The 15,818-nt window shown below is 40.6% G+C and overlaps 1 protein-coding gene across 1 annotated transcript; it reads left to right on the top strand.

Moving 5' to 3' along the window:
• Positions 1–234: 234 nt before the first annotated feature.
• rock2a (rho-associated, coiled-coil containing protein kinase 2a) lies at positions 235–11,614 on the top strand. Its single transcript, XM_010787752.1, has 18 exons — positions 235–238; positions 1,163–1,269; positions 1,880–2,039; positions 3,939–4,099; positions 4,255–4,439; positions 4,536–4,605; positions 5,452–5,555; positions 5,730–5,916; positions 6,347–6,440; positions 6,529–6,623; positions 6,795–6,983; positions 7,161–7,329; positions 7,743–7,813; positions 7,917–8,005; positions 8,592–8,670; positions 8,757–9,015; positions 9,661–9,874; positions 11,358–11,614. The coding sequence occupies exons 1-18, from the start codon at positions 235–237 to the stop codon at positions 11,422–11,424; spliced, it is 2,304 nt and encodes a 767-aa protein (XP_010786054.1). The 3' UTR covers positions 11,425–11,614.
• The last annotated feature ends 4,204 nt before the right edge of the window (positions 11,615–15,818 follow it).

The raw sequence follows: 15,818 nt of genomic DNA, 5'->3' as shown, positions 1-15,818 counted from the left end.
TTTCTCAATGGCACGGATATTATGGGAATATCCAGGGGGAAGGTTATATATACCTTTCCAGAACTAACAATGCTATATTCACTTTGTATTGCCGTACATTTTCTAAAAGGTTCAAGTCTGGCTGGACGATAAATCATAAGCCCATATGTGTCTTGCTGGGAGTGATCATTATATGGTGAATTCAGAAAAAGTGTTAAGTTTGTTGTAGGTTCTGTGCATGTGTTGGAGGTAGGGATGGGTACCGAGCCCCGGTATTAAACGGGCCCCGGGGCTGAATTATTAAAGACCGTGGTACCGTTAAGCTCCGAAGTTATCGGTCTTTTTATCGGTACTGGAGACATGTAAAGAATATATGTCATGTTTTATTGCTACACAAACATTATATTGCAGTTTTAGTGTCGCCAACTCCGTTTCTAATACGCAAAAAGACTGCAAAATGCATCTATGATTATTTTTTGTATTTTCAATCTCTCTCCCCCGCCTGCTTGCGAGGGGGCGGGGCATTTTACACACACGCAGCTGCTACATGCTGCAACACACACACACTGCGGAGATGGCGGAGAGAACGCGCTCCGAGGTGTGGTTAAACTTTACCCGCCTCGATGTGGACAATAAGAGTTTAGCATGTAAGGGCGGTAACACGAGCAATTTGTCTAAACATTTATCAAAAGTGCTCCACATTCAGACGGAGGAATGCACCGGGTTCGACTGTCTTTCTAGTAGCTCTGTAGCCCCATCCACGAGTAACGTTTCCACGTCAGGTGTTGTGTATGCTAGCAGCAACACACGGAGTTAACTCAATTATACAAACATGGGTTAATGATTAGAGGTAACTGAGTTATTTCTTTTGTTAAAGTTTCAGCTATTCTGTCATCACATTATTTAATACCATTTGTTTAAACACTGTTGTTTCCTTTGATGTGAAATATTATTTATTTTATTTAAATAAAAAACAATTTTAGTTTTGTTCACAATTTGTTTAGTTAGTTTACCTTATTTTTCTCTCCAAAAGAACCGATAAGAGTACCGTTAAAAGACCGGACCGATAAGCGGTATCGATAAAAGTAGTAGTACCGTTAAAACCTTAGCGATACCCATCCCTAGTTGGAGGTATTATTCTAATACTTTAACTGATCTAAGGACTCTTGTTTTTGTCCTGCAGCACGTATCTCCTGCCTCGAGGAGGAGGCCCGTCAGCAGAGACAAACTCTGTCCAAAACTGAGGCTGAGAAGAGACAGCTTCAGGAGAAACACACCGACCTGGAGAAGGTAAACCAGAAAAGCCTGCTTGTATTTACCTTATATGGACTTTATTTTGAACTTTTTTGTATTTACAACCTGGCAGGGTTAATGAATGTTGTATGAATACCTCAGGGTTGATTTCTTTATCTAAAACATTGACATCATTAATTAAAGCAGTGTGTTGGCTCGTTCCCCTGCCTTCTTAGTTTGCTGCAGTATCACAACAGAGGTCAATAGATAATCCACAGGCTGATTTATTAGACTGTTTTAAAGCCTTATTCTTTAGACATTATTGTACAACTGACCTTTCTAAAAAGGTTTCTGATAACCTTACTTAATCGCCGCCATGTTTAGCATTGTAAGTGTTTACATGGATCAGCTGCTGATGTTTGTTTGGTTGCCTTGATTATCAAAAGGGCATAATTTACTTTAATCATTCAGTGCTTTCGTTATTTGGTAAAGATTTCAGATGACATTCATTTAGGGCTCATTATCTGAGCTTTACTTTGCTTCCAGAAGTCTGAAGTTAAGCTTATGGGGATGTTGGCATTATTATGCTATCCAATGTGTGGCTCTTACCTGAGTTTTGCTCATTTGGATGATCACAACGTCTCTTTTTTCCGTGTTCTTTGCGCAGGAGAAGTCTAACAAGGAGATCGATCTGACCTACCAGCTGAAGGTGCTGCAGCAGGAGCTGGAGCAGGAGGAGGCCTCTCATAAGACCACCAGGGCCATGCTGGCAGACAAGAGCAAGATCAAAGTGACCATCGAGGGCGCCAAGTCAGAGTCCATGAAGGGTAAGGGCCCTCTCCCGACATCATTGTTGACCTCCATTCTCTGATGATCCTAGTTTGGTCAATCACACAGAAGGTCTTTTAAAGGATAATCAATTAATTTAACATTAGTGAAGTCATTTGGCACCTGTGGACACTGAGGCCGATGCAATGCGCATTTCCATACGTTGCCAACGATACGATACATTAACGATACATTTGAAGCACCATGCAATATGATACGATACACCCCTGGTGCGATACAGTTCAGTACGATTTGATTTAACATTATGCGATTCGGGCGATACGATGCAAAAATAATGATATTTCAATATGGCACGACAGAGGATTTTGTTTTATTCCTTATATTTAGCAAATCATAAATCAACAAAAAAGTGCTTTACATATTTGGTTCTCTCTACTACTACTGCACATTCCATCATGCTGTTTCTTTTTTACAGTACAATTGTATAACACCTCACAGTTAAACAATTTAAGGATGCATTGCCCATGATTAACAATGTGCAGATAACAGCTACCATAGTGCAATGCCCATACAGCTGCCAGCCTGATGTGCTTAACACTCATTCATAGGCTAACTCACCAGTGAGCAGAAAGCAGTGGTTTCTATATGAACAATAAAGAATACAAATAACTTTTCACAAACAGGTATTTCATAACTGCTTACAGTAAGGAAGACATTTCAACTGTTATTGGCAGTCACAGGCTGCTGTAAACTAAACACCACTCTCTCTGACAGAATACCTTACTGAGTGATTTAACTCATAGTCTAACTTTCAGGTTTCTCTTTTCAGCCGCAGACCCCATGTCACCTCTTTATGTGCGTCGCTAGTTCCTCGTACTACTTGTGTACTTTAAAGCGGCTCGGCATCGTTTACAATTTGTGAGCGATTTTTCAAGTTGACCGTTTTTCTTGAAAAATCCGAAGTGTTGCCAAACGTTTGATTTGTAGTTATTTTTCGGTGCGCTGTGTTTCTCTTTCTCCTCAACTTCCATGTGTGTTGATAACTGAGACTCTCAGCCTCCGTAGTGCGAAGCAAAGATCAAAGATCGTCTCTGCTGAGTCCTGACAGGATGAGGGGATATTATATGAATGAATCGTTTTTTTACCAATGCAAAGACGCTACAATCGATGCATCGCGAGTTCAACCCAAACTGTAGCCGATGAGCACTCTTTCAACCGGTGCACTCGCATCTTGAATGTTTATGCCGGTGCACCGATGCGAATCGGTGAATCTTAACATCCATAGTGGACACGTCTGACGACTCCTTCTTCCCTGAATACATTGCTTCGAGTCACATGATAATCAATTAATCATTAATAATAATAATTCATTGCATGTATTTGAGCGCTTTTCCAAATGCTCAAAGCGCTTTACGTACATACAATGTCCATTTCTTAAAATAGTATATATATTATAATTGTATAACAATTTACATACTCAGTAATATTGACTTAAGGTTTTTCTTTGTTCAGGGTCATTTAACATGATCGTATCTCTAAGTGATAGTTTGGAGCAACAGCATTTGATATCGGTCCAGTTTGCTGCACATCCACTAAAAGTGATGTTTTTGTTGTTGTTGTGTCCTGGTATAGAGACTGAAGCTTAGTGTGGTCTAAAAGACTTTTCAATGACATGGCTAAATAATTAGCTAAATATGTCAATGTTGATACGACCCATGATGTCAGAACAAGACTTTGTTAATGTAACTATATTACAACAAAAGTCAGACCGGGCGAAAGGTAAAGAAACACTTGATATCTCTTTTAATGTTCTCAGACACAAATGGTCCCATTTGAAACCTAGAATAATGGGGGGAAAGGTTCCAGGGCGAAAAATACAAAAGTGATTCTTTAACATGACTTTAACTTGTGGATAACATATTGATATGATCAAACAGAGATGGAGCAGAAGCTGGCGGAGGAGCGAGCGGCTAAGATTCGTCTGGAGAACCGGATCCTGGATCTGGAGAAGCACAGCAGCATGATGGACTGTGACTACAAGCAGGCTCTGCAGAAGCTGGACGAGCTGCGCAGACACAAGGACCGGCTCACTGAGGAGGTGAGGGACTGTTTGTATCCTCTGCAGTTTGTGTTTCGATATGAAACAACGCCTAGGAAACAAGTCTGGCAGCTTATTTAGTTGATGGAAAACAGGAAGTACAGAGATCTAACTAATATCCTCTCATTCCCTTTGTGTTTTCTCCATTCTCTCAGGTGAAGAACCTGACGCTGAAGATCGAGCAGGAGACCCAGAAGCGGAGCCTGACCCAGAATGACCTGAAGGCTCAGAACCAGCAGCTGAACTCTCTGCGATCCTCCGAGAAGCAGCTCAAGCAGGAAATGAACCACCTGCTGGACATCAAACGCAGCCTGGAGAAACAGAACCAGGAGCTGCGCAAGTCCGTTCACTTTTCTCTCTGTCTCCTTTCAAGCATTCATACTCAAAGATTCATATTTGAGGATGATGAGTAATGTTCTTCTTTTTGTGACGGCAGAGAAAGACAGGACACAGACGGGCAAATGAAGGAGTTACAGGACCAGTTGGAAGCCGAGCAGTATTTCTCTGTGAGTCTTTATTCTGCTGTGTGATGAATCATGTGGATGTGAAAGGACTAAGTGCAACACATAATGTTCTGCGTCTTGCATGCAGCGTGTGTGGGCTGTAGCCTTCAACCATAGCACCATCGCCTTATTTCACTAGCTAATGCATGCTGCTGTTTGTATTAAATAGCTAAGGATTTCTTCCTATATGTACTACATATGAATATCATGCTTTATAGAACCCAAATTACATGTTTTCCTTGATTATATTTTTCATTTTATGGCTCATAGTTTTTTATATGGAAGCCATCAGAGGCCCATGAGAGAAAAAAACGTTCTGGTTATTTATATCCTGCATTAAACAAGAACTTGAGTCCATCATGTAACTGTGCCAGATTGATCCATACAGGCTCATTTTTATCTGCAGTCCCTCACATGATCAAAGTCAAAAACACGTGAGCACGGTTACAAATACATGAGCACAATTGCATTGCATATTAAAGCACGTATCTGTTTTATTAAACTCTAAATCGTTTTCTCCTTTGATTATGATTTAAGGACAAGTGAAACAAATTATTTGCTATGACGATTTTTTGATTGAAACGGTTTTAATGGGGGAACTTCTGCCTTTTGTGGCCAACATGTGTATTACAACAACAAATACTTAATTGTTTTCTCTCTCGCCTCTCAGGGTTTCCGTAGAATATACTTTATTCTCATTATTACTTAGGAAAGGCTTTTATAAAACGTTGTATTGCTTCTCTAGTGCTCCCTGTGGCAAAGCACAGTAGTAGACTGCTGTATTCATAATGTGCTCAGACACAAGGGGTTGCATCACATCGTGTGTATCTGTGTGTGTGTATTTTCCAGACCCTGTATAAGACCCAGGTTCGGGAACTAAAGGAGGATTGTGAGGAGAGGAACAAACTCTACAAAGACGTGCAGCAGTCTCTGCAGGAGCTACAGGAGGAGAGGTACAAAATAAAGATGTTTCTTTTTTATACACTTTAAAAGTTCATGACAAAACCTCATCAGCTTTTTTGAAACCAAATGAGGAAGAAGCCATCAGTTAATATAAATGTTGATTTTTGGGTTTGGGATTCACTTGTTCAGCCTCTCATTAGTTTGTTTTTGAAAATGTCTTTCAGGGATTCGTTGGCTGCTCAGCTGGAGATCACCCTGACGAAGGCGGACTCGGAGCAGCTTGCGCGCTCCATCGCTGAGGAGCAGTACTCGGACCTGGAGAAGGAGAAGATCATGAAGGAGCTGGAGCTGAAGGAGATGATGGCCCGCCATCGCCAGGAGCTCTCAGACAAGGACATCACCATCAATTCTGTGAGTTGCATCCACCCACAGTTGAATGAAAAGCAGTTGTTTATCACAGTAGGCAATGTGTATAGCTCACCTTGTTACTGAAGTATCACAATCAAGTTCAAATCCAGCACATTTTAAAATAGGGTCAGTTTAACCAAAGCTTGTAATTTTAAGGGAATGCACTGGCAATCAATAAACAAGTTATAACAAGAATATGATAAAACCTTCTGCCAAAAATGGTTATTGGTTTATACAAGTTGTACATGTTTTAGTTATGCTCACTTCAAAGCCACTAGACTCTACTGACAAAAACATGAATTTAACGCTCCTTAACACGTGAGATGCTGGTCCTTGATTGATATGTTTTATTGTCTTATTGTGAAACTTCCAAGCTAGCCCTTTAAAACACAAATACGTAGTGAATATGACAATATTTCCCCGCCCGGTGCAGCTGGAGGAAGCCAACCGGACTCTGACCAGTGATGTCGCCAACCTAGCCAATGAGAAGGAGGAGCTGAACAACAAGCTGAGCGAGGCAATAGAAGGTCAATAAAACGTTTTGCACCAAACTTAATTTGTATTAAAAGCAATATATTGTCAGGGATAACGTTACTTAGTTTTTTCATCTTTCAGAATCAGAGAAGTCGAAGGATTGGGAGCAGCAGATCAGCCAGATGAAGCAGGCCTTTGAGAAGCAGCTGCAGTCAGAGAAGACGCTGAAAACTCAGGTAACACTGTTTCAAACTTTGTTTCTCCATGAACATGGCTCATTTCTTGTTATACACTTAGACGTCAGCTTGAGGGGTTTTGATTAAAAATGGAAAGAGACGTCACAAAATGTCTGTACAACTCTGAAAACAGGCTTAAGCTTGAACTGTTTTACTCGTGTCCTCCTACAGGCCGTCAATAAGCTGGCAGAGATCATGAACAGGAAGGACCGTGGCGGAGGCAGTCGCCGTGGTAATGACACAGACTTGAAGAGGAAGGAGAAGGAGAACAGGAAGCTGCAGCTGGAGCTGAGGTCGGAGAAGGAAAAACTCAACAGCAGCATCATCAAGTACCAGAGGGAGATCAACGAGATGCAGGCGGTCAGTTTCCCTCTGTTCTGACCTCTGAGAATAATCACTTATCATTAATAATGTCATTTTAGGCAACTGTCCAACTGTGTAGGATAATAAGCTTTCTATAGACTAGAGCAGCGTGTCTACTGTGTTTCTTCTCCTCCTTCTGTATCTTTGACTGTTCCTTCTGTTCTTCATGCGCAGCAACTGTCAGAGGAGAGTCAGATGCGTATCGAGCTGCAGATGGCTCTGGACAGTAAAGACAGCGACATCGAGCAGCTGAGGAACCTCATGCAGACGCTCAGTGTTCAGTCCATGGACTCGGCCAGCGTCTGCAGCGGGCCGGACTTTGATACCGATGATGCGTACGGAGGTGAGAGCTCTGAGACTGGGGAGTGTAACTGTGGCTCCTATCCAACTTCATGTTCATTTGAGGGCTGTACTGAATAGTTACAATATTCCTTTAGTTCGAATGGCATTTACATTTTAAATCTACATTCAAACTCAGCTGGTGTTTCTGCACAGTTGAACATGCATATTAGGCTCCTCCTGTTGTTATATGGACAAATGTGTAAAACTACTGTTTGCTGTGTGGAATTGTTTCAGACTCGTGGATTCAAATGACTCCAGAACAGAGTCTAGAAATCTAATACATTGAAAAAAGATAGATATAATCATTGAGTTTTCAACTAACAAAATATTCTACTACCTCGATCCATATTTAATGGCCTTTCTGAAACAGACAGATGATCACTGTGCTCACACACATCTCTCCTCCTCTCTCAGAAACGAGGCTGGAGGGCTGGCTCTCCCTCCCTGTGAGGAACAACACCAAGAAGTTTGGCTGGGAGAGGAAGGTATGCAGCTGCTCACATAACCTACATCACTCTGATGCATCCTAACAAGTTCTCCATGGTTTAACACAACCTTCCCAATGTGTGTTCTCTCCTTCTGCTGCAGTATGTCGTCGTGAGCAGCAAGAAGATCCTCTTCTACAACAACGAGCTGGACAAGGAGCACTCCATCCCCTACATGGTGCTGGATATAGAGTGAGTGTCACACGTTACACTGTGATGAGAGCAAAGTGCTTCCATTTAGTGTTGCATTGAGGTGCAGCTGACATTTCATTGCAGCTAAAAGCTATAAAACATTTTGTGTTTTATTTATATATTATTCAACTGTGCATTACTTCTAAAGAATTGGCTTATTTAAAGTGTATATATGAAAATATGAAGATAAGTAAATACAAATATTAGGATTATAACTGTATATTTTGAGCAATAATCTGGTTTTCACCACGGTAAATATTGTACACGTTTTTTATTATTTATTGTTTTTATATATTGTAGTACATTGTGCAGTTTTTTCTTTTTTTCCTTTGAAAAATAATTATACAAAAAACTTAAAAATGTATATTAAACATATAATACATTTTAAAAAGTGTTGACAGGCAGTTGATAATAAATAAAACGGGTATAATCACATAATACTGCATCCACACTCGTTGGCAAAAGAAACAACAATTATTTATTTGACTATATTCTTAAATGGAGCAGCTGTCACCAAACTCAATTTGCCCCCCGGATCAATAAAGTATTCAGATTTTGAATTATGAAACACTCTTTCTTCACACAGCAAACTCTTCCATGTGAGGCCTGTCACTCAAACAGACGTGTACCGTGCTGACGCCAAAGAGATCCCGAGGATATTCCAGGTCTGTGATCTACGGATTTCTTTTTTCTTTGTGCTGAAAGAATCAAATATGTCAAACATTCTGAGTATTCCCATTCATCTTTCCAGATTCTTTATGCCAATGAGGGCGAGAGCAAAAAGGAGGCCGAGGACCCGCTGCCCAGCGGAGAGAAGTCCAGCTACATCTGCCACAAGGGCCACGAGTTCATCCCCACCCTCTACCACTTCCCCACCAACTGTGAGGCGTGCACCAAGCCGCTGTGGAACATGTTCAAACCCCCCCCCGCCCTGGAGTGCCGGCGCTGCCACATCAAGTGCCACAAAGACCACATGGACAAGAAGGAGGAGATCATCGCTCCGTGCAAAGGTAGGACCACACATCTATCGTATAACAGCTGTTGGTGCAGGTTAAGTGCAACTCTAAGATATACAAACAAAGAATACATTTGAATTAAAACCAGTGTTGTTACTTCCACAAACTCTGTTGAACATTTTACATGTAATAAAACTGTTCTTTAAAAGTTGTTGACATCGTTAAACAAGTAAGTATGGCTGGGAAATATATCAATATTGTATCGCTATCTTGATACGAGACCAGATACCTTAGATTTTGTATGTTGTAATATTGCATCATTGTTATCTTCTCCTGGTTACAGTAAAGTGTATTTTTGAGATCTTTCTACACTTTGATATTCTTATTTTCTCCATCCAGTCATTATATAACCATTACTGATCATTTATTATCAAAATTGTCATTGTGTAAATATATTGATATCTAGGTATGTAGCAGTGGTCATATTTAATTCACGCCATATTTCCCAGATCCTAATCCTGCATATAAAACTAAGTACATCATAAGGAAACTAATGCACGTTACTACTCTTTACACTTTCTGTTTGGATGTAAACTGCATCTCGTTGTATTCGTTGAATCTGAAGTCCAACATGAGAAAACGAGGACAAAAAGCCCAGCAGCCCTACTAACTGAAAAGCACTCTTCTCTCCCCCTCCAGTGCACTACGACGTGTCCTCAGCCAAGAACCTGCTGCTGCTGGCCCTGACGCAGGAGGAGCAGCAGAAGTGGGTGAGCCGACTGGTCAAGAAGATTCCCAAGAAGCCCCCCCCACCTGAGCAGTTTGCACGCTCCTCGCCACGCGCCTCCATGAAGGTCCAGCCCAGCCAGTCCATGAGGAGGCCCAGCCGACAGCTCCCCATCAGCAAGAGCAGGTAGCACAGCACCAGAGGGCATGTCGCTTTGAGCTTCATGGACCAGCTTTTAGAGAGAAACAAGTATTTCAGTAATCAACATTCTAGTTTGTATTAAGTGTTGGTATATGCAGGAGGCATGGAATAGGTTCTGGGTTTGACTATACGCCATTGGAAAAGGACATTCTTGAAATGGACTATCTGTATACAGGTTAGAGTTTGTGTTAATGCTTTCTTTGCTTATGCAAACAGATGAACGGGGAGTGGTCACAGTCTCCCCTCTCCTGTAGTGTGTTCTGTAGGTTCTGTGTTCCCTAACACTCACGCTTCTATTGGCTAGCTCTAAAACACATTGTTCGTTATAGGCTAATGAGCGGGACATCTCTAAGCGGTTGACCAATCAAAACAGAACCAGCCAGCTATCCAATCAGAGCAGACTGGGCTCTGGTTTCAGACAGAGGGTGGAAAGAGGTGCTGCAGTATGAGAACAATAAAGAGCTTTTTGAACATTAAAGCATGGAGACACGTCACAGTAGAGACACTACATTCTAATATATACCTGAAAATGAGCATATTACACATGCATACATCAACACACAAACTTTGTTGATGGATTAGAGAAAATGTAAAAATGATTTTGAAGAAACGCATGGCATAATCCAAAATCACGTAGAAGTTATTGCAGGGTAACGCACCCTTCATGACCGCTGAAGCTAATTCCCCTGGTGCAGCTGTTGTTCCAATGGTTTTCCCTGCTGACTAATTGTGTTAGACACTATAATAGTATAAAGTATTTTAAAGATGCTCATTGTTCTCGACTCTAGTGCACCCACAGTCATCACAAACGAAATGAGGATATGTCTATACTTGTTTTGGAGGGACAGTTATATGAATGCAGTGGAGCCTTTCTTTAGAGGAGTATAAACATATTTTTGTATCAACATTTTAGAATTGAGTTGTTGGAGCTTTGGTCTCTGTATACACGATGCTTCTCCCATCTGCTCAGTCTTGTGTGACTCAGCATAACTTACACAACCCAAACATCTCTTTGAATGAGAACAGTAGGCAAACCTAACACTTAGAAAGAATAGTTATCCTTTTTCTTGATGCTAGTTTTTCTGAGCAGGCCATCAAAAACTAATCCTCCCTTTCAGATTGGAGGACTTTGGTCTCCAGGACTGGCACTGGGCTTTGGATGATATCGATGAGGATTGTTCCTCTATTCATTTCTGATATATGGTAACACTTTGTGCAGTGTGCTGTGCTGTGTGATAATTTCAGTGGCAGCGTAACACCGATTCAACGGGGCATCTTCAATTTACACAGCGGCAGCTCCAATTTGCTGTCATTTGAAAAGAGAATCAAATTTGAATACTGATAAAAGAAATCAGAGTGTCAAGAGTCTCCACTACGTGAGACCAATAATGACGTCTGGTGCTGTTCTCCAGTCACATCATTCTGTTAACGGCCTTCTTTAAACATGTCTCCCCCTTCGTGACCTCAGCCCTCGCAGGTCAAATGGCTTCAAATTGAAACGAGAGGACACCCAGAGTACACAGTGGTACAGCTGACGACTTCTCCCCCCTCCTTTGCCCAGACGTTTCCCTGTAAAAGACTCAATCCCTGAATGTGTGTATGTGTGTTTACAACCAAAAGGTGTCTTTTTGCACTTAACTGTTGAGACACAGTCCTGGTTGTCAGTGTGGTGCTGGTGGAGGGCTATGTCCACATGTTGGGCCCAGTGCATGCTGTCAGGGTCACTCATAGCTTGAATCACCTTCGCACTGGGTGTTTTTTTAATTACATGTATTTTTTCACTTTTATGGTTCTTTTCATAACTCATTTTAGGGAAGAACATCAGGGGCATTACTGATTGTATTTAATCAACATATCTCTGGCTTGTTTTTTGATGTGAAATACGGTCTTCTCTTTTTATTTTAATGTTACTTCATCATTGTTTGCAATAAAAGGACTTAGGGTAATTCAAAAGGGTACAATATAGTTTAATCTTTCAGCACTGATGTACTTATTCAGATATAAAAACCTATATTTGGTATGTATTAGTAAGTGTCTTCATGATGTAGTTTGTCCACCAGAGAGCACTGATGCCTTTGTTTTTCAACATGTCAAATTTCTCTCAGCATATATCACTGCCCCTATTCTTTAAAAAAATATAATTCAAGAGGTGGTTATAATTAAAACAATTTATGTAAAACTGCATTAGTGAGGTAAACTTTTATCAAAACCTAGACAAATGATTTCTTATATTAACTTCTAACAGTTAATGCAGGGCTCGACATCAAGGGCTGCCCGATGGCCCGGGGCCATCTAGTATTTAGCTCGGGCCATGAAGCCTCACCTGCTGGTTGCCCGATCGGGCAATCTATTATACCAGTATCATGCAGCTCGCGGATCCAGTAATGAGTGACCCGACAGTAAAACTAAACATATCTATAACTAGTTTAGGTAGTTTGAGAGGTGATTAAAATAGCTACGTGTGATATTCTAACCTGAAGTGTGTGTTTTGTCCGCTCACCGCTGCACGCTGCATGTTGATCATGCAGAGCTGCGTGTCGACCTCGTCAGCAGCAGCTGATCTCTCTCTCCCGTCCAGATTAGACTTCACTCGCGTTTATGTCCATCTATCGATCAGGATCAGCTATGCTTCTAGCTAATGATATGACTACCGCTTATTAAAAGACACCGTGACCTAAACAGCATAAGTGTCGGCTATGCAACCGGGTGAGGCCACAAAGTATAGCGCGCAGCCATATGCCAGATTTTGTTTACATGCCTACCTTGAAACCCGCGGACATTCACCGAGCGGCCCCCAAAATTTAACCAAAAAACAGATCCCCCAACCGCCCACAATTCAAAAACCCACCCAAAACCAAGCAAAAACAAAATCCCCCCTTTTTTTCCCCTCCCAACATTAAAGTTGGGGGTTTTAAACACCCCAATTTTAGAATGGTTAAACTTAAAACCCCCCTTTTGTTTCCTTGTTCCCCATCCTTCTTTTTCCTTTTTTTCAACAAACAAACAAACGGGGGTGAAAAAAAGGGAGGAAAAGGGGAAAAAAAGAAGGGAAAGGGGGAGATTTGGGAACAGAAACGGACCCCCAAGAAAGTAAAAGATTTTTAACATTCCCCCCCTAAAATTGTTCGTTAAACAACCCCTTTTTTTTTTTTAAATGTCTGGAGAAAAAGAAGATTTGTGGCTGTTGGGAGGTGGGAGGGTTTTCTTTTGATTGGGGTTTTGGGCCGTTTTTGCGGGATTTCCTTTCTTTTTTTTTGTTTCTTCTGGTTTTAAAAAAATTTGCCCCCCTTCGGGGTTCCCCCCCGGTAAAGGGCCAAAAAAAAAAAAAAAAAAAAAAAATGTTAAAAACCCAAAAAAAATGTTTTGCAAAAATTTTTAAATGGGCCTTGGGCCCGGGCCCTTAAATAACTTCTTTGTCTTGGCGCTTGGCCCTCCCCCAAAACACACCCCCGGTTTTTTTTTTTTTTTTTTTTGGCCCCCAAAAAAAAAATAGCCGAGCCACCCCCCTTTTAGTGTGGGTTCTCTTAAAGGTTCCCCCCCGCCACGGTTGGGGGTTTCTTTTCTTTTAAATAAGCGCAGGCGGTAGGTTCCACCAATCTCACCATTAGCCCTAGAAAAAACTAAGCCCTTTTTTTTGGGAAAATCCCTTTGGAAAAAATTCCCGATTTTAATGGGAAACCCTAAAAAACGGCCCCCGCGAGGTTGGGGGGGGGAACAGTCCTTTTTTTAAAAATCCCCCCTTGACGGGAAGAGAAGAAAAAAGGAGTTCAGCCTTTGCGGCCCCTTGCCCCCCCCCTTGACGAGTCCCCGACCAAGCGGCCCCAAAAGCCCTTTTTCCCCCCCTGGGCCAAAAAATTGAAAAAATCCCAACAATGCAGCCCGGGTTCTTTTTTTTTTTTTTTTTGGGCGGAAGGGGGCTGGGGACAAACAACCCACAACCAAACCTTTTTGTTCCAAAAGAGCGTTTTTTCTTAGAAATATCAAAAAAACAAAAAAAACACCGGATAAAAAGCCAATTTTTTAAATTGCACCCTCTTTTCAAAAAACTACCCCCCTAAAAAACCCTTAACCACACCGTTCATAGGATTTATTTGGGGGGTTTCTTAGTCTTTTCTTGTTTTTTTTTTTTTTAAAAACTTTGTCCCGGGGGGTCCAAAAAAACTTTCACTTACTGGAAAAAATTCCGCGGAGCCCCTTTTTGCCCCCAAAAATGATTACAAGGAAAAAATAGGATACACCCCCCGTATTACACAAAGAAAAAACACCCCCAAAAAAAAGGCCCCCGAAAAGGTTGACGCGCCTTTTGTCTTCATTGGCCCCGAGCTAAAAATACTAGACTTGGCCACCCGGGCCCAATCCGCGCAGCCCCTTTTGTGGATGTCGAGCCCCTGCAAATTTTTTAAAAACTGTTAAGAAGGTTAATAATAAGGAAAATCAGTTTTGGTCTTAGGTTTTTTGTTTTGATAAAAGCTTTAACCTGTTCAACTAATTGCCAGTTTTTTTTTTTTTTAACAATAAATTTGTTTTTTTCTTTTTTTTTTTTTTAAAATTTATAACCAAGCCTCTTTGAATTATATTTTTTTTTTTTTTAAAAGAATCAAAGGGGCCCAAGTGATATATGGGCTGAAAGGAGAAATTTTGTGACAAATGTTTTTTTTTTTGAAAAAACAAAAGGCAATTTCAAAAAAAAAATGCCCTCTTCCGGTGGGCCAACAAAACCTAACCCCAATCCAATGAAAAGACCAACTTTTACTAAATTAACAACTTTACCAAAATTATTAGGGTTTTTTTTTTTATATTGAAATAGAGTTTTTGACATTCAGTGGCTGAAAAAGATTAAAGAGAGAGAGCGCCTATAACTTGTTAAACCCTTTTTTGGAATTTTACCCTGAAGAGTTTTCCCTTTTTTTCATTGCAAAAAAACAATGATTGCAAAAAAAAGGTAAAACAAATTTAAAATTTAAAAAAGAGAAGACCGTAAATTTTTTTCGCCACAAATCAAAAAAAAACAAGCCAGAGATTTTAAATGTTTTTTTTTTTTGATTTTAAATAACAATTTTTCAAAGTAAATGCCCCCTGACTGGTTCTTTTTTCCCCTTAATAAATGAGTTAAAAATGAAAAAAGAACCAATAAAAAAAGTGAAAAATACATTGTAAATTTTAAAAAAAACACCCCCAGTGGCGAAAGGTTGAATTTTTTCAAAAAGCTATGAAGTTTTTGACCCCCGCCTTGAACAGCAATGCCAACTGGGCCCCAAACATGTGGGGAAAACATAAGCCCCTCCCACCAAGCCCAAAAAAAACCAAAACACTGCGAACAACCAGGAAAACTTGTTGGTCTTTCAAAACAAGTTTTTTTTTCTAAAGTGGCAAAAAGACACCTTTTTGGTTTTTCTGTAAACACAACAATAACAAACACCCATTTCAGAGGAAATTGAGTCCTTTTTTTTACAAAAGGCGAAACCCGTCCCCTTGGGCCAAAGAGAGGGGGGGAAGAAGGTTCGTCAAAAAAGCTGTAAAACCCAACCTTGTTGTTTACTTCTTTTTGGGTTTTGTCCCTTTCTCCGTTTTTTCTCAATTTGAAAAAGCCCATTTTTTTGACCTGCGAGGGCTTTTGAGGGTTTCCACGAACGGGGGAAGACATGTTTTTTTTAAAAAGAAAGGCCCGTGTGTAAACAAGAAATGAATTTTTGTTGAACTGGAGAAACAAGCACCAGAAGACGTCAAATTTATTTTGGTCCTCACGTAGTGGGAGAACTTCTTCTTCTCGACAACTTCTGATTTTCTTTTTTTTTTATCAGTAAAAATCAAATTTTTTTGATTCTTTCCTCTTTTTTTGCCCAAAATGAAACGAAAAACAAAATTTTTCGCGAGCGTTGCGGCTTCGTGGTAAACCCTTCGAAAGATGCCCCGTTTTTGTTTTCTGGAA

Source organism: Notothenia coriiceps, unplaced genomic scaffold (assembly GCF_000735185.1).
Source record: "Notothenia coriiceps isolate Sejong01 unplaced genomic scaffold, NC01 NC01_scaffold00031140, whole genome shotgun sequence".
Lineage (NCBI taxonomy): Eukaryota > Metazoa > Chordata > Actinopteri > Perciformes > Nototheniidae > Notothenia > Notothenia coriiceps.
Note: the sequence above shows the minus strand (reverse complement) of the source record. Positions and strands in the feature narration are given on the sequence as shown.